The following is a 23888-nucleotide window of genomic DNA, read 5'->3' as shown; positions in this document are numbered from 1 at the left end:
GATCCCTGTTGCTTGTACAGTGCCGGTACACACCAGTCATACACTTCTGTTCTGACTGAACATGCTAACAGTCACAGTCACGGGTCTAGCTGAGCAGGCTGTACACAGGATGTACTGCTGGCTTCACAGTCCAGAATGACTGCAGACCAGCGACTTAGGCCAGCTCTGGTCTGACCAGTGACTCATACAGTGTGTGTGTGTGAGTATGCGTGTGTGTGAAAGAAAGAGCGAGAGAGAGAGCGAGAGAGAGAGCGAGAGAGAGAGAGAGAGAGAGAGAGAGAGAGAGAGAGAGAGAGAGAGAGAGAGAGAGAGAGAGAGAGGGAAAAGAAGGGTGTCATGAGAGAGCAGGAGAGTGTATGTGGGGGGGTTCATGTGTGTGTGGGGGGGGTTGTTGGAGATAGAGAGAGAGAGAGAGAGATAGAGAGAGAGAGAGAGAGAGAGAGAGAGAGAGAGATAGATAGTGTGTAAGTGTGAAAATGAGTTTGTGAAAAAGTGGTGTAGGTGCTGGGAGAGGTAAGTGGCACATTAGCTCTTGCTAGGTGACACATTCCAGTGGCTGGCTGGCTGATTGTCCATAGTGTCCTGTTGTGTCCTGCGGGGGCACTATCTTTCACACCTGAAGTGACGTAACACATCACACCTCCTACGCAGAAGACACACACACACACACAGGCCCACACAAGCGTGAACGCATGACACACGAACAAGCATACACACACACACACACTAGGTCTATGACACTCACTGGCCTGAACACCTTACTCCCCCCCCCCCCACCTCCCTCCTTACTGGCAAACACACGCATCTTCACAAACTGTTCCCATTGGCTTCCCTCCGTCCCCACTGAACCACTGAACTATCACCTTTTCAGATATCTGTCCTTAAGACTTATCCAGCACCACCTCGTCCTCCTTCCTGTTCCCCATCTCCTCCTCCTCCTCCATCTCCTCCTCTTCCATCCTGTTCCCTCTCTCTTCCTCCTCCTTTCCTCCTCCTTCTTTCCTCTCCCTTTCCTCCTCCTCCTCCTCTCCTCAGGCCTCAAAATCAGGCCAGGGCAAAGGCTTAGAGTTTCATCATATTAGATTAAAACATTTCATCATGCTGCAGTTAACCAGTCAAATACATACACACACATACACACACACACATACACACAGGCAAGCATGCAGGCGTTCGAGCACAAACTCCCAAACGTGCATGCATAATCATGTAGATTTACAAACAGCAAACGGAGAGATCTTTAGTAGAAAAGCTTGACCTCAAATGGCTTGCACACTACACACCCTCTTAATGATCTCACCACTGCTCAGCACACACAGATGTGTGTGTGTGTTTAATAAAGCGTGTGTGTTTAACAAAGTGTGTTTCTGACTGAGAGGCACCCTGGGGATGCTCTGGAGGAGAAGATGCTGGGAGATCATCCAGCACACACACACACACACACACACACGCACGTACAAACAAACACATTGAGCAAGTCTCATTCAGCTCCAGCCAAACACCCAACAAATAATCATCCGAATGACGCTTCTGCTCTTGCGGGCCCTGAGGGACTCACAGGAGCAGATCCGGACAGCACCCCCACCCGCCCACCAGAGAGCGACCGTACACCTCCTGTCCTCCGAGGGGCGCTAGGCTGACTGATCCGCTAACAGCCCGCCAGTGGAGGTTCTCCCTGAGCAGATGCAATGGAGGACCAGAAGCACAGTCTGACCACGGAGCCCCACCAACACGCCAGACTCACCATGCTGAGTCAGTAAGACATGAACAACCACCGGGCCACACACGCTGTCGCACACGTGCACATCCGTTTAATAAACACGCGGGCAATTTGTTTGCCGAGACATCGGCCCCAGATATATGAGCCTTGCTTTTCAGCGTTGGGTGAGAAGACGTGGCCGTGTGAGTGAGTGTGTGTGTTTGGCGCCTGGGCTGCTAGCCCTCATCTCAGTCCAGTTCCTAACTAAATTAATGACATCGGTGCAACAACAACACATTGCAATTTCATGGTCAATTTACGGTGCATAAATAGTACAGTGAGTACAGATGCAATTGAGGGAGGGAGGGAACAAGAGAGGGAAAAAAAGAGGGCGAGTCTTTTTTTTCTTGGTATCTTCCTTTTTTCAGTCTATTTTCATATGCCGATGATTAAGTAAATCAATTAATACAGCTAAGTGCCAGTGAACCTGTTTGACTTTCTCCCCTGCCCTTTCCCTCCCTCCCTCCCTCCCTCCCTCCCTCCCTCCCTCCCTCCCTCCCTCCCTCCCTCCCTCCCTCCCTCCCTCCCTCCCTCCCTCCCTCCCTCCCTCCCTCCCTCCCTCCCTCCCTCCCTCCCTCCCTCCCTCTCCCACTTCTCTCCCTCTGTCTCTCTGTCTTTATGCACAATAGTAAACCAATGGACTGTTTAAAGTCATGTTGTTTCTGGGTCGTGTTAGACTGATCTGGTTCAGCTAATGATCAGGAACCCTCCTTTCTCTCCTCTCCTCCCCCTCCCCTCTCCTCTCCCCTTCCATTTCATTTCCTCTCCTCTCATCTCCTCCCCTTCTCTCCTCTCCCCTTCCATTCCCTCTCCTCTCCCCTTTCAGTCCCTCCCCTCCTTTCCACTCCTCTCTTCTACACACACACACACACACACACACACACACACTCACACACACACACACGCACACACAGTGGTGTATTCATGTGAGCCAGGGTGGACCAGCCCTAAGAGTTGGGAAGGTATTTTAGAAGCAATGTCTGCTAAATTATGCAAGGAACAGACATTAGTTAGCAGGGTAGTTTGAGGGCAAGCAGAGGGAATAATTGAGCTTTTTATGCAAAATACGCTGGGTCACGGGCATGTGTGTTCTGAGTGTGCGCGCTCCTCGGTGTATGTGTGTACGTGAGTGTCCCTGCATTTAAAGAAGTGCAGCACACGATGAGACCTCACATCAGGCTTGTATACAGGATGTGTGCGTGTGTATTTGGGAGGGGGGCTCACTGATATACTGAACAGTACACATTCACCCCACTCTTGTGCTGTCCGTGGAGACAGGAACACACAAGCAGGCACACAGGTGAGCAGACAAGCGGCATCCCTGATTCCTCCTGACAAACTGAGAAATTCAGGACAACAGGGGGGCCGGTTCTGCCACAAGGGAGAGGTACAGACACGGGGTGTGTGTGACGACGTGTGTGACGACGTGAGTGTCTGCGGAGTTTGTGTGCTTTGTGCGTGCGCGTGTATATGTGTGTGTGTGTGTGTGCGTGTGCGTGTGTATGGAACATCAGTGTATTTGTGTGTGTACGTGACATCAGTGTGCGCGCGTGCGTGCGTCCATCTTCCTCACTGTTGCTGGGGATGAGGTCTCGGTCGGGGATGAAGAGCTTGTATCCGTAGTGCTTCTCCAGGACGTCAGGCAGGACCTCCAGGGCAAACTGCTCCTCCTCGCTGGAGGGGCGTCCCAGGGAGTCCAGGTCCACCCTGGTGTAGGACAGGTACGCATCGTACTCCTTGTTATCTGGTGGAGAGAGGTGGAGGGAACAGGAGACGGGTGAGACGAAGCCGAGAGAAGGAAACAAAGAGACAGAGAGAGAAATAGAGAGGCACAGAAAGAAAGAGAGTGTGTGTGTGTGAGAGAGAGAGAGAGAGAGAGAGAGAGAGAGAGAGAGAGAGAGAGAGAGAGAGAGAGAGAGAGAGAGAGAGCCTTTAAAGATATTGCAAAACTGCCAGCTAACCAACAGTTTGACCACAACGGCCATTTTTTCCTCTACTCCGAGAGAGAAAAAGAGAGAGGGCGAGAGTGAAAGAGAGAGCAACGGAGCAAGAGAGGGCGGACAGAGAGACACCGACAGAGACACGTCTCCGGGAAGGACCGGGGCCTCACCATCCTCCGTCTCGTCGCTGCCAAAGTGTCTCCTGTAGCAGAGCATGATCTCAACGCTGTAGCACTTGTAGATGGCTGTGAAGACCCCCAGCAGCAGCAGGATGGCCCCCAGCCCCCCCGCCAGCTCCAGGCGGTACATATCTGGAGACACAGAGGCATTGTTTGAAAACTTTATTGGGAAGAACAAACTGTCAGGTATCCCTGGACATCTGAAGCGTAATCACTTTGATGCAGGACTTTTTTTCATTTTCATTTCTGTATCCTACTTTAGAGGAATCGCCTATTTCTCCGTTTTATTCGCACCATGCAATTCTTATTTACTTCACAGTGCGTGTATTTCTCTGTTTGTATGTACGATATGTGTGCATAGTCTGTTTGTTTTGGCAATATTTCAAATCATGTTTGATTATCTCAATGTGCCAAAAAACCTGGGAAAAAAGAATCCATTATTATAATTGTACACTATTATGTAACTTGGAATTGTTATAATTGCTTTATGATTGATGAGGTGTATGTTCTCTGATGTGTGATGCTAATTGCATGTGTTGTTCCTTCATTGTGGACTGCTATGGCAACATTGTTTAACCTGAACACTCGTGCCAAAAAAGCATACCGAATGGGAGAGAGAGAGGAGTTAGAGAAGGAGAGAGAAATGGGAGAGAGACAGGAGTTAGAGAAGGAGAGAGAAATGGGAGAGAGACAGGAGTTAGAGAAGGAGAGAGAAATGGGAGAGAGACAGGAGTTAGAGAAGGAGAGAGAAATGGGAGAGAGACAGGAGTTAGAGAAGGAGAGAGAAATGGGAGAGAGACAGGAGTTAGAGAAGGAGAGAGAAACGTGAGAGAGAAAGGAATTAGAAAGAGAGAGAGAGAGAGAGAGAGAGAGAGAGAGAGAGAGAGAGAGAGAGAGAGAGAGAGAGAGTGAGAGAGAGTGAGAGAGGAGAGAGTCATTTTGATTATTTCCCAATACACTGTGAAAGAACTGAATGACAGATAAAACTTCATCTGAGCTGACGTGAGTATGGAACTCCCATACAGTAGATCTATAACCTTTATACAGACACATCGCCTCATCAGAAAGAGATAAGCACAGTCTTGTTTCAATCTCACTTTCCCTGTCTCATCAAGTGTAGGTGTGTGTGTGTGCATCGGTGTGTGTGTGCGTGCTTTGGGAAGCCAGCTATAATCGTTCATGTTTGCCATGCTGCCATTCAGCTAACATGGCTCATCAATCTGCGCTGCGTCACTCAGTCAGATAGGCTGGCTGCATCCATCTCCCCTGTCTGCTCACAAGGAAGTGTCTCAGACACGCACAGACACACACACATAGACACACACAGACACACACACATAGACACACACCTAGACACACACAGACACTCACACACACGCACCCACACACGTTGCAAATTGTACGCACACACATGTACAGAGACCAGACACACACACCAAACGCACACACAGACACTGCCTCTGTACTAGTCTGTGCTCACTGGAGCGCAGGTCTGTGATGCAAGCAGCTGTGAAGCCATCCTCGCACCTCCACCAGAGGCAGGCTGGAATGACTCCATCTCTGGTCATAGCCTGCTGCTGGATGGACTCTACCTTTCTAGGAAGCCGTGACATCAATCTACCTGGGGGGAATCGTCTTTGCCGTATGAGTAGTCCTCGCAGAGCATGTCGTCTGCATTTTCTACGTTCCAATCAATGCTGTTCTATCGCGTGGGATTTCTGTGTTCCGTGTGTTCATATGTTCTGTGTTCTACGGTGTGTTTGTTTCAGAATGAGTGTGTTTATGCGGTATGGTCTGTGTGTTCTGCTGTAGCTGTTTGTTCATGTGTTCTGTGTGTTTTATTTGTTTTGTGTTTTCCAGTTCTATCCATGGTGGTGGTTGGTCCAGTTCTGATTGGCCAGTAGAGGTCTCTGCCGCCTCACGGCTTGACCAACCAGAGAGCAGCCAGGAACATGAGCAAGAACATGGACTCAATTTTGTCTCATCTCATCATGTCCCCCCCTTCTCCTCTCCTCCACTGATATTTAAAACACTCATGCTTGTCTATCATAGGAACTGACATTTTTTGTCTCGAAACCCCAAATTTAGGAGACCGCAATTTGATCTCCTGGTTACACCCTCCGTCCTGACCCCGGTCGGACGGCTATCAGAAACACACACTCCGCTTCCCGCCCTCTGGCTGGACGTTAATGGGTTCACATTATGCCGCCTCGCTCATTAGAGGTTTCCAGGGCTGAGGTTTCTGAATGGATTGTCGTCTTTCCCAAACTGAGGCCGCCGCGTACCGCGGCCAGGCCTGGAGAGGCGATGAGTTAGCGCGGCGCAAGGTTAGCGGACGGCAACGGATGAAGTTTCGGCGCCGACCGTGAGACAAATACTCTCGAACGGCTGTTCGTCGGACGAGGCGAGGGGCTCGTGGCCCTTCGTGACGCGCGTTGTGTCTTCATGCGTGGGCGAGGCCCTGTTCACATGGTAACGCACTGGTCGGCATGAAAAGTGTGAAAACAAAGTCTTGCTCTGAGGCAACAAAGTATTGACGTGGAGCCACTTCTGAAAACACAACACGACCCTGCTACAGTGCTGCCCTGATTGAGGAAAAAGGTTTTCTGTGTGAGTGCCGACCCAAATAATGCAATGTCATTCACTTCTCCCTTCTAGGCCTCTGAAAACTATGTTCTGGACACAGATTAAGAGTAGAGTGTGTGTGTGTGTGTGTGTGCGTGCTTGCGTGTGTGTGCGTGTATGTGACAAGAGTAGGAAGGTCATCATTACTTTATACTGTAATCACCTGTCCTATTAAAGAAAACACAGCAGGACTCACCACGGTAGGGGACATTTTATGCATGTGTGTGTGTGTGTGTGCACGAGCATGTGTGTGTGTGTGTGCATGTGTGTGTGTGTGTGCACGAGCATGTGTGTGTGTGTGCATGTGTGTGTGTGTGTGTGTGTGTGTGTGCACAAGCATGTGTGTGTGTGTGTGTGTGTGTGTGTGCACGAGCATGTGTGTGTGTGTGTGCATGTGTGTGTGTGTGTGTGTGTGCACGAGCATGTGTGCGTGTGTGTGCACGAGCATGTGTGACCTGAGGGGTACATTACCAGTAATCTGTTATTTCTAAGCAGGCTGGCACATGCTCTAGTTTACCAACTACAGCAGCTTCAATTATGTTCTCATAAAGGCTTTGTAGAGCAGTGATAATGATGTGGTTAGCAGCATCAGAGGGTTACGGTGAGTTGATCCATATACAGTATCATAATGTATTTAATTATGTCTGGTTTTAAATATGTGACCCCCTCGTCTGTGCAAAACGTATGTGCACGCCTATGCTGGCAAGACAAAAGACAGGAAAAAGTTGTGAGAAGGTTATGTACGCATATGTAGGGTTTATGGTCTATGGTTTTGGAGGCTTATGCAGTGTTATCTGAGGTAATGTAGGGTGATATAGGGTTATGCAACATTATCTAGGGTTATAAAGGGTTATGCATCATTATCTAAGGTGATATAGGGCGATGTAGGGTAATGCAGCGTTATCCAAGGTGGTATAGGGTGATGTAGGGTAATGCAGTGATATTTATGGCTGCGTAAGACCTTCTCTTGGAGACCCTCACCCCTCTTCTGAAGAATGGCGCTGCCGCTACGCTTCCCGATGTGGTTCTCCACGTGGCACGTGTAGTTCCCCAGGTCCGCCTCCTCCACCGCGTCAAACGTTAGAGACAGCTCCACCTCCTTCTCCCCCAGGTACTCCTTCAACACCCTGCAGGAGGAGGAGGGGGAGGGGGAGGAGGGGGGAGGGGGGAGGAGCAAGATATATACGTTTAGTTACAGAAATCAACACCGGGTCACCAAGTCGTCCTTCAGAAAATAACGTGAGTAGTTTCATCCACTCAAATAAATGCGTTCATCTTCTTTTAGGTGTTGATTTTGAGTGTACTGTCCCTTTAACAAAAAGTCCAACTGAATGGGGGCTTGGGAGGCTTGCTTGACCCGATGCTGAGAGAGAGACAGAGAGTTTGCTCAGGCAGGGTATAGGACTTACTGTGAGGATTAGGCGGTGTTTAGGGGATCTGTGTGTGTGTGTGTGTGTGTGTGTGTACGTGTGTGTGTGCACCCTGGTCTTTGGTCCCTTGTTTTATGAAGCAACTAACAAGAGGCCAGTGGTGAGGGAGGTCATCCTCGTTAGGACACAGAAACTGCCTCCAGTCTTGCTGCTGCTCACACACACACACACACACACACACACACACACACACACAGACTCACACACACACACTCACACACGCAGACACGCACCCCCAAACACACAAACACTCTTTTGTGTGTTTCTGTATGTTTGAACTCTATGTGTGTGTGCGTGTGTGTGTGTTGGGGTCTGAGGAGGTCCAGGAGAACATCACGTGGAGTGTGTATATCCAGCAGAGCTCCCTTAGCCTGGTGGACAGGCTGATGGAGTATTCATTGTGGGCTGTCTGGCACATGTGTGTGTGTGTGTGTGTGAATGCGCGCGTGTGTGAGAGAGTGAGCGTGTGTGCATGTTTGTGAGAGTGTTTGTGCGTACGCGTGTGAGAGTGTGTGTGTGAGAGAGAGAACCTGTCAAGGCTGGATTGACTTGTGGTGGGGCTGGTGAGTGGAGTGGAGCGAAGCTAGGTGGGGGGGGGGGGGGCACAGGGTGGGCTATTAGTGGCAAACCCTATCTTGGGCAGACTCTAGGAGGAAGGGAAGGGGGTGGGCATTGGACACATAGCACCCCATTGCCACGGCAACAGACTGATGGGTTTGGGCAGTGCGGGGGCTGAGCGTGATGTATCACTGATACAGCTGTCACAGCTGGGGAGAGGGGGCTGGGTATCACTACAGCAGGCCCCCACTACCATGTGTGGGGAGAGAGAGAGAGATAGAGGAAGGAGACAACGAGAAGGAGAGAAGAAGAGAGAGAGGAGAGAAGAGACAGAGAAGTAAAGAGATAGAGGGAAGTGGGATTAGGTTTGTCTGGAAGTGAATTTACAGACAAACCTAAAAAACGAGTTCCAACTGAAGCTCTAACCTCTCCACCCTCTCCATCCACTGTGCACAAGACACCCCTCACCCCCCACACATCAACAAACTCTTCCATCTTTCCCACCAGCTTACAATATCAGAACTCACGAGAGATATACAGAGAGAGATAAAGAGAGAGGATAAAGTATGAGTGTTATTTAGCAGTGGTGTTGTCTTGCCTTCTAGGTCCTGTTTGACCTGATAGGACGTGCTCAGTGTAGTTAGCTTCTGCCCCAAAGACAAAATTACAGTCTCTCTCTCTTTCTAAATCATACTCTTTCTACCTCTCTCTCCATCTCAGACACTCCCTCTATCATTCCACCCCCATTTACTCCCCCTCCCCTTCTCTGTCAAGAACCAAGAGAGCACATGCTGCACATTTGCATCCATGCTAGCTTCCAGATGCATTCTCGTGGAACGTGCACATACGCACGCGTACACACACGCTGTCTCTCTCTTTAGCTTTACCTCTATCTTTTGATTCCTACACTTCTGTCCCTCCCTCCCTCTCTCTGGGTGTGCATTAGCTCAGGCGAGGCAGCGGCACTATCTAGGTCAGCCTCGCAGGCATCTCCTGGCTGACCTGGGCTGCTTTGTCTGAGCGCCGGAACACGCCGGAACAAGTCTCTGTCTCTGTTGAGCAGCGCCCCAGACCTTTGTTCTAAGGTTATTAAAGACTCTAAAATAAGATTTGCCCCCTTCCACCTCATCCCTCTCCGTCTCTCCATCTCCCTTTGACTTTCTTTTTCCTAATCATCCCTCATGTCATCGGTGTCAGAAGTCCACCCCCGCTTCCCAGGTCGCGTCAGCGTGTTTCCCCGTTGAAGGGAGTTTCCTGTTCTCCCCTCCGTCTCACCCTAACCCCGAGGACACTGCTGGAGCTGAGGGGGGAGGACGGTGGGAGGACGCAGGTGCGGGAGGCGCAGAGACGGAGAGCACGGAGGTAGATCCGATGGAGGTGCCGAGGAGAGGGAGAGGAATGGATGGCGCGAGAACGGAGGCGGAGCATCTGACGGGACTGAAAGCATGGACGAAGAATGGACGGCGGTGTGGAGGAGAGGAGATAGGAGGTGGAGGTGCAGATGGAGGTGTGGAGGAGAGGAGATAGGACGTGGAAGTGCAGGTGGAGGTGTGGAGGAGAGGAGATAGGAGGCGGAGGTGCAGATGGAGGTCTGGAGGAGAGGAGATAGGAGGTGGAGGTGCAGATGGAGGTGTGGAGGAGAGGAGATAGGAGGTGGAGGTGTAGATGGAGGTGTGGAGGAGACATGATAGCAGGTGGAGGTGCAGATGGAGGTGTGGAGGAGAGGAGATAGGAGGTGGAGGTGCAGATGGAGGTCTGGAGGAGAGGAGCTATGAGGTGGAGGTGCAGATGGAGGTGTGGAGGAGAGGAGATAGGAGGTGGAGGTGCAGATGGAGGTGTGGAGGAGAGGAGATAGGAGGCGGAGGTGCAGGTGGAGGTGTGGAGGAGAGGAGATAGGAGGCGGAGGTGCAGATAGAGGTGTGGAGGAGAGGAGATAGGAGGCGGAGGTGCAGATGGAGGTCTGGAGGAGAGGAGATAGGAGGCGGAGGTGCAGATGGAGGTGTGGAGGAGAGGAGATAGGAGGTGGAGGTGCAGACGGTTGCTTGGTGGTTTACCTGACTTGGCTCTCCTTGATGTGTCCAGCCAGCTCCTCCACAAACTTCTCCCCCTTGGTCCAGTAGATGATGGGCCTGGAATCTCCACTGTAACCGAAGAACGCCTTGCAGTCCAAACTCAGAGGCATGCCTGCAGACACAGAAAACCCACAAGGTCAACAAAAACAACACCAAATTCCCCACAACTTCTAACATCTAAACTGCTGTGAAATGGCACAGACATCAGTCATTGTACACTGCTCCTCAGTGTATCCCTCCGCCAAGGGTAAACACCAGCCGGCTGAGTGCTCAGGCAGTAAAGTAGTTCTGTGTTGTTTTTGTTTATTGTGAGTACCCTGGGGCACCCTCTCTCAAAGACCTGCTGGAGATATGTCGACTACAACTCTCAACATCACACACACACATACATGCACGCACACACACCAACACACACACACACACACACAGAGCAATATCTTGCCAGCTGCCTGGCTTTGACTGCTTCTGCAGACTGTTCACAGCTAGTTCATGTTTTTTTGTTTCCGACTGCCAGTAATCTGTGCCAGGAACCTGTATCTGTAGGTTACCTTGCAGTGCTGGAGGTCATGGATGTATGAAGCTAATGACTGGTACGGAGGCAGTTTTGCTGTAAATAAACACAATTTGCACACATATTCCATCTACCTAAGGCCTCTCTGCCTTCCAGCCTTTAAACCTTCTCTAACACATCTAGCCTTCTATCCCTTCCAGCCTCTCTCCAGCCTCTCAACTTGACATTTGTCAGCCTCTAAAAATCCCAGCCTCCAGGATTTAATTCCAGCCTTTCTTTCAACATCTCTCTCAACATCCCATTCTCAGCCTCCCAACCTCCCTGTCTTCCAACCTCCTACCTGGCTTTTCAACTTCCTAATCATTCACTGTTTCAACCTAAATGCTTCTATTATTTCCATCCTCACAGCCTTTGAGTCTCCCTCTGGCCTCTCAACCTCAGTTCCTCAGCCAGTCAGACTCCTATCCACCCTGCCTCCCTGTCTGAAATCCCAGACTACTTGACTCACATAGGAGAAACTTCTGGAATTAAAAACAAACTGCTGCTGTTTAAAGATTAAGAGGCTGTGGTCATAAAACATTCAGCTGTCCCATCACTCCACATCTGCCCCCTCTTCTCCCAAACCTCCCTCCCTCTCTCTCTGTCTCTTGCTCTGTCTCTCTCCCTCCGTTCCCTCAGGGCTGTTTGGGAAACATCACTTCTCATTTGGTAGCTGTGTTTAAACCAGTGTGTTTGTGTGTTGTTGTCTCATGTGTGTGTGTGCTTGTTCATGGATGTGGGGGGAGCTGGGGCGGTGTGTGTGTATGTGGCAGGTGGCAGGCGCCTTGTCTAACACACAGAGAGAGGCCTGAGCGTGTGGAGGGAGCAGACGTGTGTTTGTGTCCCTCTGTGTGTGTGTGTTTGGATGGGGGGGGGGGGCGTGTAAGAAGGCGACAGGAAAAGAGTGCGTGTCACGTGTGTGCAGTGTACGCGTGTCTGTTTGTGAGCGTGCCTCTGTGTGCGCGTGTTGGTCGTGAGTGCGAGCGCGAGAGCGCGTGGGCTGGTGTGTGGACGCGTGGGTGCGCGCGCGCGGGGCGACAGCCGCGCGGGGCGGCGGCTCGAGGGGGTCCCCTCGTTCCGCCGTTGACGGGCGACTTGACGCTCGCGAAAGACTCTGTGAGCATGTCTGAGAAACAGCCCCGCTCGTGAGGAGCGGAGCGAGAGAGGTCAGGCCAAACAGAGGTGCATCTTTCCTGGGTGGAGCTACTGGGAGGGGTGGCCAGTGGAGCGGAGAGCATGGCTGGTGTGAACTCGCTCTCCCCCTCGCAGGCTTCTCACGAGGTTCTCTGACTCACCGGTGATGTTGGAGGAGAGAGCTACAAGAAGACTGGAGCTGTCTCATACACAGTATGACAGTACTAGTGTCAGTTACAGGTGGTTTATACAGTAGATAGAAGTACGTTTGAGATACAGGTGAGTTATACGAGTGTCACATACAGGTGAGTTATAGATATGAGTGTTATAGATATAGACGAGCTATAAATACAGGTGAGTTATATCCAGGTGTTAGATACATATAGGTCATATATACTGTACATAGGTGGGTTGTCTACAGGTGCCACAGCTGAGTTTTAGATATAGGTTAGTTATCTACGGGGTCAGATACAGGTGAGTTATCGACACAGGTGAGTTATAAACACCTACATATCTAAGTTACATTCCCGGAAAAACACAGTCGAGAGGCTGCAAAGGAGAGATACCCAGCTGAGAACCAATCATGAGCCGGCCTCAGAAAAAAAGCACCATCACTTCCTCTCACGCCGGCTGATGATTGGCCAGCAGGCGGAGGTGGCAAAGCTCATTACTAAGGCAATATCCAAGGCAAGAGTGAGTCAGTCACACAGGAGATCTGACCACAATGATGATGATAACAATATGACTCACTGGATATCAAAATAATTTATATTAGTTTTTATTACTGTGATTGTTTGAGTGTGTGCCTGTGTGTTATTGTGGGTGTGTGGGTTTGTGAGGGTTTGGGTGTGTGTAGCTGTATGTGTGTTTGTATAGATTTTTCCCTGTGTGTTTTTGTGTGTGTGTTTGGCTGTGTGCTTGTGTGTGTGTTTGTGTAGGTGTGTGTGCTTCTCTTTATAAGTGTGTGTGTGTGTGTGTGCGCGTATCTGTGCCTGTGTATATGTGATCGTCGAGAGCGTAGGTGACGTGAAAACACAGCAGGCTCCATATTCATTATTTGAGTTCTTCTGTCCGTTTGATAGATGAAGAAAAGAGGGATGGAGAAAAAAGACATAACATCCATTGTTCTGTCCGTCCTGGTGACTGGAGACACAGACCATTAGCCTGAGAGCAGCTGGATTCAGTGGAGACACAGAGAGGATGATGATGGATGATGGAGGATGACAGTGGAGGGAGGATGATGGAAGATGGATGACGAGGGTGGAGGATGATGATGGTGGAGGGTGGTGGAGGACGATGATGGAGGATGATGATGGACGATGATGGTGGTGGATGATGGTGGAGGATGATGATGGTGGAGGATGATGATGATGGTGGAGGATGATGATGGTGGAGGATGATGATGGACGATGATGGTGGAGGATGATGATGGAGGAGGATGATGATGGTGGAGGATGATGATGGTGGAGGATGATGATGGTGGAGGATGATGATGGAGGAGGATGATGATGGTGGAGGATGATGATGGTGGAGGATGATGATGGAGGAGGATGATGATGGTGGAGGATGATGATGGTGGAGGATGATGATGGTGGAGGATGATGATGGACGATGATGGTGGAGGATGATGATGATGGTGGAGGATGATGATGGTGGAGGATGATGATGGAGGAGGATGATGATGGTGGAGGATGATGATGGTGGAGGATGATGATGGAGGAGGATGATGATGGTGGAGGATGATGATGGAGGAGGATGATGATGGTGGAGGATGATGATGGTGGAGGATGATGATGGTGGAGGATGATGAATCGGAAGGATGGAAGATGATGGAGGATGATGATGTATATGATTCGAATTTGCTTCTGGTCCCTTCAGCCCAAACAAGCTGATGTGTGCCTCATGGTCTAGTGCTGTTGCAGTATGGAGGCCTGACTGACAGCACCATGCTAGCATATCTGCTGATATCACTCTCTAACGAGGAGAGGACAGGAGAGGAAAGGGGAGAGGAGGGGAGGAGAGGGAAAGGGAGAGGAGGGGAGGAGAGGGAAAGGGAGAGGAGGAGGGGGAAAGGGAGAGGAGGGGAGGAGAGGGAAAGGGAGAGGAGGAGGGGGAAAGGGAGAGGAGGGGAGGGAAAGGGAGAGGAGGGGAAGACAGGGAAGGGGAGAGGAGGGGAGGACAGGGAAGGGGAGAGGAGGGGAGGAGAGGGAAGGGGAGAGGAGGAGGGGGAAAGGGAGAGGAGGGGAGGAGAGGGAATGGGAGAGGAGGGGAAGACAGGGAAGGGGAGAGGAGGGGAGGAGAGGGAAAGGGAGAGGAGGAGGGGGAAAGGGAGAGGAGGGGAGGAGAGGGAAAGGGAGAGGAGGGGAAGACAAGGAAGGGGAGAGGAGGGGAGGACAGGGAAAGGGAGAGGAGGGGAGGAGAGGGAAAGGGAGAGGAGGAGGGGAAAGGGAGAGGAGGGGAGGAGAGGGAAGGGGAGAGGAGGAGGGGGAAAGGGAGAGGAGGGGAGGAGAGGGAAAGGGAGAGGAGGAGGGGGAAAGGGAGAGGAGGGGAGGAGAGGGAAGGGGAGAGGAGGAGGGGGAAAGGGAGAGGAGGGGAGGAGAGGGAAAGGGAGAGGAGGGGAAGACAGGGAAGGGGAGAGGAGGGGAGGACAGGGAAGGGGAGAGGAGGGGAGGAGAGGGAAGGGGAGAGGAGGAGGGGTAAAGGGAGAGGAGGGGAGGAGAGGGAAAGGGAGAAGAGGGGAAGACAGGGAAGGGGAGAGGAGGGGAGGAGAGGGAAGAGGATAGGGGAGGGGAAGGATGCAAACATACAAAAATACACACTCACTCAATCACTCACTCACACACACACTCACACACTCTAGAAGGAAACGTAGTATTCTGGCGTAGTGCCGGGAGCAGGTCTACAGATGGAGCTGTTATGACAGAGAAGAACTTGATGACTTTAATAACTAGACCAATTCAACCAGAGGAAGATATATTATACAATTACTGTGTAGGACAACAGCCCCGGCTAATTACACATCCACACCCACACCCACACACGCACACACACACGCACACACACACACACTATCTGACATATGCCCTGTTATAAAAGCTGGGTCAACCTTGCTCCAAAATGGAGTCCCTGATTGGTGCACTGCATGCTCAATCCTTTAGCTCATGTGTGTGTGTGTCTTTGTGTAAATGCGTAAGTGTGTGTTCTTGACTTTGTGTGTACACGTGTACCTTTGTGTGTGTCTCAGCGGGTCACTAAACAAACACTTGACACGTTGTGCGTGTCATTGCTGCTGCCTCCCAGCCCCTCCGGCCCCAGCTTCCTGTAGACCTTCTACTCCCCACCCCTGCACAGCCTGGCTCTTCCCTGCAGCTGCACTCTCCTCTCCCTTCTCCTCCACCTTTCTCCCCCAGTTACTCTAGCCTCTCATCTGCTCTTCCCTCTTCCATCTTTTCGCCTCTCCTGTGTTTTGACTTTTTTCGGCCTCTTCTCTCCTTTTCTCTCTTCTCTTCTATTCTCTCCTCTTCCCTCTCCTCTCCTCCCCGCCCCGCCCCTCCCCTTCCCTCTCCCCTCTTCTCAGTTGCAAATAGACAACATGCTGAGATTAAGATGAAGTCTATGTCACTCTATTTCTCTCAATATCACGCACACACACATAACGCTCTCTCTATCTCTCTCTCTCACACACACATACCCATCGCACGCACACACACACACACCTCCATGGCAGGATGCTGGGTCACTAGAGTAATAGACTGTACTGACGAGTACAGTAATCAAGACAATGTGTGAAAGGAATAGCCCTGTAATAGCCTGTAATAGCCCCTGTAATAGCCCCTGTAAATCACAGTAGAACAAATTTAAAATAACTTATCTGCTCAGTTATGACCAGACCAGACCAAACCAGACCAAACCAGGGTAAACCACACCAGACCAGATGAGATTAGACTAGACCAGATAACACCAGACAGAGACTGGTGTTCCAACTAGAATCTATAAAATTGTACATTCTTACTGTAACTACCTGAGGCTGCCCTGCAGCTATCTTCTCTTTTATCTCCCTCTCTCCCTCTCCCTCTCCCTCTCTGTCTCTCTCTCTCTCTTTCTCTCTCTCCTTCTCTCTCTCTCTTTCTCTCTCTCTCTCTCTCTCTCTCTCTCTCTCTCTCTCTCTCTCTCTCTCTCTCCGCTCTCGATTCCTCTCTTTCTTCCTCTGTTTTCCTCTCTCTACATCTCTCTTTTTCTCCTCCTCTCTTTCTCTCTTTCTTTCTCTCTGTTTCTCTCTGTCTCTCTCTCTCTCTCCTTTCTTTTTTCTCTCTCTTGTTCTCTCTCTCTTCCATCAAGTCTCACTTGACCTCCTTCTCTCTCCCATTCTCTCTCCTTTTTCCTATGCCTCCCTCAACTTCTCTCTCGCACCTCTCCTCGTCCCTCTCTCTTTTCCTCTACACACATTTTCTCTCTCTCTCCTTTTTACATTTCTGTGTTTTTCCCCCTCTCCCACCTCCCTTTGATCTGCCTCCACCTCGCTTCTCTCCCTCTCTCCCTCTCTCCAGTCTCCCCTCTCCCCGGTGCAGTGTGGTGCTTATCAGAGCATTAAGCAGCATGTAGTACATAATGGAATTTCTGTTGTTCACAAAACCATATCCAGAGACACTTTCAAACCTGGGCCCCTCAAATAAACTGCTTTACTGAGAACAAGCAGGGTGTCAAGGTAGAGGGCTGTGTGTGTGTGTGTGTGTGTCTGCCTGTCAGTGTTTATAGGATAGGTGTGTACTTACCTGCCTGGCTGTGTGTGTGTGTGAGCAAGGAAAATAGTTTATTTGTGTGTGTGTGTGTGTGTGTGTGTGTGTGTGTGTGTGTGGGGAGCTGAGGCAGAACAAGGGCAGTGGGGTGCCATCCCCATGGGTCTCTGTGTGAGTCTGAGAGGCAGGGAGGGGCAGAGTGGCCAGACAAACTAGATATACCATGGTCCAGAACGGCACCATGGTCACCACTCTCCTTTCTCATTCTCCTCTCTTCCTCCCCTCTTCTCCCTTCTTCCTCTCCAGTCCTATCCTCCCATCCTTCTCTCCACTCCTTTCCTTTCCTTTTATACCCCTCCCTCCCTCCCCCCCACTCCCCTCCCCTCTCCCTCCCCTCCTCTCCCCATCTCCCTCTCCTCCTCCTTAAGCAGACTGAGCTGCATCTGTTGACTTAGGGCTATTGATCTGCTGAGAGAAGGACAGCAGCCTGCAGCAGGACACTGCTGTATGTCTGTGTGTGTGTGTGTGTGTGTGTGTGTGAGAGAGAGAGAGTGTGCATGAGAGGAGAGGAGAAGAGAAGAGAGGGGGAGAAGAGAGGGCAGGAGTGGAAAGGAGAGGCTGAGATGAGAGGGAAGAGAAAGAGAAATATAGCGTTTAAAAAAAAGGGAGAGAAAAGTTCGAGAACAATTTAGAAACGACAAAAAAGAGTGAGAAAGGGAAAGAGACTTAGAGAGACACTCTGAGAGAGGGAGGGAGGTGAAGACAGAGAAATCAAAAAAAGCCAAACTCTTAACAGGATCAACATAGTTGTTGGACTGAAGCTCTCAAAGGCATGCGTCTTCCTTCGTTTACACAATCCGCTCCTCTGCTCGACAACTTTGACACTTTCCAAAAGTCCCCTGGACACAAGCCTATCTTTTCCCGTCCTCTTTTTTCTCCTCTTCCTCTCCTCGTCTCGTCTCGTCTCCTCCTCTGCTTTCCTTTTGTCTCTCCTCCTCTCACGTCCTCTCCTCCCTTCTCTTCCTTGCTCTTACAGGTGTCATACAGGAAGAGTAGCCAGCTAACTACAGTGGCTGCAGAGGGAGGGAGGGAGGGAGGGAGAGTGGATAGGGTGAAATAGCGAGAGAGCCACAGATGGAATACGTTTTGGACTGGGAATGGGACAATGAAACAGTGAGAGAGAGAGAGAGAGAGAGAGAGAGAGAAAATAATGAAAGAAGGAAAAAGGAAAAAGAGAAATCTAACGAGCAAGAGGGAGAGAGACGGCGAGAGGGAGAGAGAAAGAGGAATAACGGAGACAGAAAGGGAGAAAGAATACGAGAATGAGGGAGAGAGATGGAGAGATGGGGCTGGTTGTGCAGCTGTGGTCTGCCCCAGTTTCACACACAGTCACAGACACAAGATTCAACCTCCACATCCTCATGGTCTAACGCTCACATAGAGGCATGCAGGGAGGGAGGTACAAAGGGAGGGAGGGGTGGAGGAGGAGACAGCAACGAGAAAAATATCATTCATAATCAAATGATGCTGTTCTCCTCCATCTCCTGCTGCATATTTCACTCCCCCGATAAACATCACCAGAGCTCTCTCTCTCTCTCTCTCTCTCTCTCTCTCTCTCTCTGTGTGGTTGTGTGCATGGTGTGAGTGTGTGTGTGGTTGTGTTTGGTTATGTGGTTGTGTGTGTGTGCAGTTGTGTACAGGTGTGGTTGTGTGTGTGTATGTGTGTGGTTGTGTTTGTGTGTGTGTGTGCGCGTGTTTGTGTGTGTGTGTAAGCAGGTGTGGAGATGCCATGTCAGAAGTTTAGAAAATCTAGAACCAAGAGGGTCACAACAAGACTAACCTGGAGTCAGGACTACACTGTGTGTTTGTGTGTGTGTGTGTGTGTGTGAATGTGCTAACTGTGGAGTATGCTAGGCCTCAGGCATATGTGGTGAGCACTGTGAATTAGGGTCACTGCAGGGTGAAATGACTTTGATTTAAATGAGCATTGTGCATACTGGCACAAGTATATTTTAACACGCACACACACCTACACGCACAGAAACACGCACACACCTTCAAACAGGAGTGAAGTGTTGCTTGTGTTTATACTAACAGACTGGTGTGGAGAGAGGTGGGGATGGAGCCATTAACCATGGACTAAGGTGTGTGTGTGTGTGTGCCAGCGGTTATGGCGGTTTCACATAGGCCCTAGCTCTGTATGGTAAACAGCTTGGAAGCAACAACTGCCAACAGCTGCCACTGAAGGATGCGTGTGTGCATGTGTGTGTTTTTGCCTTGTATCAGAGTACACACTGCATGTGTGTGTGTGTGTGTGTGGGGGGGGGGGGTTGAGTGTGCGTGTGTGTGGGGGGGGGATTGAGTGTGTGTGTGTGTGTGTGAGGCACCATCTGTATAGTGGTAGGACTGCAGACGCACTACTGGGGAGTAGAGGACAGAATACTCAGCTGCAGCAGACCTCATCACGACACACACACACAAGCGCGTGCGCTCCTCTCATTGTCATCAGAGAAGAGAGGGAGCTCTAAGACTGCACGGCATGACAAAGATGACGTTTGATGTCACTGAAGCACTGTTGAAGCACACAGCCAGGGGTGACTATACTCTGGAATGAAGCACACTTCAAAGACTCAAACTGTAACTTTAGGGAAAGAGAGAGTGAGTGAGTGAGTGAGAGTGAGAAAGTGAGAGAGTGAGAGAGGGAGAGAGAGAGAGAGAGAGAGAGAGAGAGAGAGAGAGAAAGCGAAAGAGAGCAAATGAGAGGAACCAAAAGAGATAGAGAAAGATAGGAATAGCAGAGTTGCTGTGTGATGTCTGGCAATGGCGCTCTCTATTTCCTGTCAAACAGGATATTATCCTGCCAGGAGCTTCTATCTGCTTTACACACACACACACACACACAACCCCCCACCCCTCCACACACACACCTGAGTGTTTGGAGAAGTTCCAGAGTTGGTGGAGAGAAGCCGAGCAGGGTCCTGACAGCTATCTAATTAAGGATGTCTTCATGGAACTCCTCAGGACTGATGGGGCTGGCCACCGTCGTTAAAAACAGATTAAATTATACTCCAGTTGATCTGAGATTAGAACCCAGGTTAATGATCTGCCCAGCCCCCTGGGCTGTCTCCACGGCGATGACGCAGATTAGCGGACGGAATAAGGTAATGATTAAGATCGTATTTGATTATATTTATGTGGGTAAAGGACAAAACGTTGCTGTCTATTCTGGACCGTGATGACTAAGGGTAAGAGAGAGGAGTGGAGAAAAGGAGAGAGAGAGAGGGATGGAGAAAGAGAGAGAGAGAGAGAGAGAGGAGAGAGAGAGAGAGAGAGAGAGAGAGAGAGAGAGAGAGAGAGAGAGGGAGAGATAGGGAGAGAGAGAGAAAGCATTACCAGGGGCATCAACTCAGAATAGCTAAACCCACTACGGAGGGCAGCAGTGACATAATTGGGTAAGAGTAGAATATTGATTGACAGGTCTGTCCTCTGCAAGGTTCGAGAACTTTCCTCGTTGTTCCATTAACAGCTAGCCGGGGGTGTGTGTGTGTGTGGGGGGGGGGGGGTCTGAGAGGCTGAGCCAGGGCTGTGGTGATGTGTGAGGGGAGAAGCAGACAAAATATTCCACTTAAGACTGGTCACCATCTGGGCCAGAGGTGTGAGGAAGTTGGGGTGTGAGTCGGGGAGTGGGGGGTAAGGGGGAGGCAAGGGTTGATGGGCTCAGAGAAGGTGCGGAGGTCTAGATAGGGTGGAGGGGGAGCAGGAAAGGAGAGGGAAGGGGAGAGCAAGAGGAAGAGGAAGGGGAAGAGGAGAGGGAGAGGTAATACTAACAACGACTGTGGAGGATTGGAAAGCTAGGAGGGAAAGGAGGTGCGGAGGGAAAATCCGTTAAAATCCGTTAAAATCCCACAGGAATTAACCTGCAAAGACAATCACCCAGGCTAATCTGAGATTTGGACTCCCATGCTCCCGCGGGCCTGTCTCGGAGGGGTCAGGGGTCACACATCAGGAAGTAACGTGTCAAGGACAGGTGGAGGGGTCAGACCGTCTTTAAACCTCTCGAAATATGGTCAGACCAGCTTCCTCCAGATCCCTTGTCTCTCCTCAGGGATTTAGCCGTTATCAGACCCTCCCACTGCTCCTCTCCCTCAACATCCTCTGCCTCACCCTTCCCTTCATCCCACCGTTCCAGGCAGACTGGAGAGATTTGGGGTTTAACCGAGATAGAAGGGAGATGGAGAGAGAGGTGGAACAGCGAGAGGTGGACAGAGGGGAGAGGGGAGAGAGGAGAGGGGAGTGAGGAGAAGAGAGGTACAAAGACAAGCAGAGAGGAACGGAGAGGAAAGAGGAAGGGGAAGTCGAGGCTGACTTAACAGTGTGCATGTTAACAACAGTAATAATACATGCTGCAGGTCAGGGCCGATGAAGGAAGGAGTGATGTGTTGTTTTATCTTGGAGACCATTAACTGACTGATATTCCGTCTCCAGCAAAACGACTTTGGTCCCAACTTGGCTGACTATGTCTGGGTAAACACCCAATCCACCATCCCCACAACTCTTAATGCAGTTAGACAACTAACACTCAACCTGACAGACCCACACACAGGCGGACAGGCACTAACACACACACTGACTACCTGACAGAGTTACACACAATCTGACTGAAACACACACACACACACACTCTGTACACAGCTGGTGCTGCAGAAGGTGTCGGAGTTCCAGAACAGTTTCCTTTGGATACGGAACAACAACAATTCCAGAACAGATTATTTGGATCCAGAAAGATACGACACATTCCCACACCGCTCCTCTCTGTGGTCGTGACTTGTCAGGCAGAAACTCTGGACTCAGAGCTGGAAGTTCAAATCCCGTTCGAAAACGACGTGCTTGAGTCTACTGTACTATCAGCCATCGAGGGGATTGGGCCTGTGTGTATGTGTGTGTACGTGGGTGTGTGTGTGTGTGTGTGCACCACCAGTGTGTACGTGCCTGTGTGTGAGGACGCATCTCATATTTATTCATGGTGTCATTCGGCACTCTAAATTGGCCTCCATAAAGATCACACAAAGGGCACCGAAGCCACACTTCATGAGATATTTAGAGACTTTACTAGTAAAATGTCCAAAGATTTCAGCTCATGATCTTACAGTGAGGCAGCAGTAACAGACTGGGATGTGTGTGTGTGTGTGGGGGGGGGCGTATGTCAAGCTGCCTACACACTGACACTTCCACAATTGACCACTCATCAGGTCATGACTTCAGAAAGCCAAGTTTATTCCGGTTCAGTCCTGTTCGGTCCAGCTGAGGCCAGTGTGAGGCGGTTTAATCCAGTCTGAAGCAGTTTAGTCCTGTCATCCACTGATGACAGGTTTGACTTTCAGTCCTCTTCAATGACTGGGAGAGCACACTGGCTGCACATAGGCATCCCTGTCTGTGTGTGTGTACGAGTGTGTGCGAGTGTGTTTGGGAGAGGGATGAAGGCGTGTGTGTGTGTGTGTGTGTACGCGTGTTTGCTAGTGTGATTGTGTGAGGGATGAAGGTGTGTGTATTGACGGGGAGGTGAGGGAGACGGAAGGGCACGTTGAGACATCTGGACATCAGTTAGTTAGACTGACAGCGTCGCTCATTAGACAGCATGGATGCTGCCAGAACCTTCCATTCTACCTGGACCCACTGCTAGCTGTGGAAGCCAGGGGGTTAGGACACTGAGGATGGGATGTATGGGACACCTTGCTTTTTCTACCCTCCTGGAGCCCCTGCCATCAGGGGAGAGAAGGGAACAGCGATGATGAACACCATCCTGGACCTGAAGATGGCTCACTGTGAAGTTCCTGCTTCGATCAAGCCCCGCAGTGAACGCTACCAGACACAGAGAGAATTTGCACCACCTCACTCTGCCCTTGGCAATGACGGTGGTGCGTGTCCCACACGCACACACACACACACTATCTTTTCTTTCTTTGTCCCTCCCTCCCTCTCCCTCCCTCTCCATCTCTCTCTCTCTCTCTCTCTCTCTCTCTCCCCTCTCTCTCACACACACACACACACTATCTTTTCTTTCTTTGTCCCTCCCTCCCTCTCCCTCCCTCTCCATCTCTCTCTCTCTCTCTCTCTCTCTCTCTCTCTCCCCCTCTCTCACACACACACACACACACACACACTCTCTCACACACACACACACACAGCCCCCCCCCCCAGTGCTCTGTAGATGAGTTCTACAGATGAGTGTTTGTCAGGCAGCTCACGGCACACGAGAGGACAGAGAGGTTGGACTTCACCACGCATCCCTAATAGAACTACACCACTGGACTGGAGACAGAGAGAGAACCCTGTCACGTCACGACAAGTCATTAAGCCAATAATGAACTTCCTCTCCGTCTTCTGCGGCAGCATGGCCGCAGCTGCACAAGCCAGTCGGGGGAGGGGGGGGGGGGGGGGGGGCTCCTCCAGGCCTGCCAGCCACTCCTCCAGTGGAACTCCCAGCCAACAGAGAGGGCTTCGGGGGGCGGGGGAGGAATTTGAAGAAGCCTCCTCATTCAACTGAATAACCTAGACTTTGAAGACGGAGACCCTAGAAACCAGTTGATTCCCTTAGTTACCGCATTTACCCCCCTGCTCCCCCCCCCCATTCACACAGACACTCGCCCCCCTCCCAACGCAGTAAACAGCCAATCGAGAAAGCTCGCTACGTTGATCAGCAGTGGAAAATTTAATTGGCTGGTGTATTCTGGGACCGGGAAGACATTAAAAGAATAGGGAAAACAAAGGGAAGAATGGCTCTGAGGAGAGAAAGAGAGAGAGACAGAGTGAGAGAGAGAGAGAGAGAGAGAGAGAGAGAGAGAGAGAGAGAGAGAGAGGGGAGAGAGAGGGAGGGAGAGAGAGAGAGAGAGAGAGAGAGAGAGAGA

General features: G+C 50.7%; 1 protein-coding gene across 1 annotated transcript in view; it reads right to left on the bottom strand.

Annotated features, from left to right (window-relative positions):
* The window catches only part of il1rapl2 (interleukin 1 receptor accessory protein-like 2), a 146863-nt gene that overhangs the window by 2204 nt on the left and 120771 nt on the right, over positions 1-23888 (bottom strand). The window contains exons 6-9 of the mRNA XM_084699179.1: positions 10546-10675; positions 7485-7630; positions 3870-4010; positions 3333-3503 (exon numbers count right to left, since the gene is read on the bottom strand). Coding sequence (XP_084555305.1) covers positions 3333-3503; positions 3870-4010; positions 7485-7630; positions 10546-10675 — 588 coding nt within the window. The remainder of the gene's footprint in view (positions 1-3332; positions 3504-3869; positions 4011-7484; positions 7631-10545; positions 10676-23888) is intronic.

The sequence above is a fragment of the Hypomesus nipponensis genome, chromosome 1 (genome assembly GCF_054491055.1).
Source record: "Hypomesus nipponensis isolate SF chromosome 1, ASM5449105v1, whole genome shotgun sequence".
Taxonomy (NCBI): domain Eukaryota; kingdom Metazoa; phylum Chordata; class Actinopteri; order Osmeriformes; family Osmeridae; genus Hypomesus; species Hypomesus nipponensis.
This window is presented reverse-complemented; position numbering and strand designations above follow the sequence as displayed.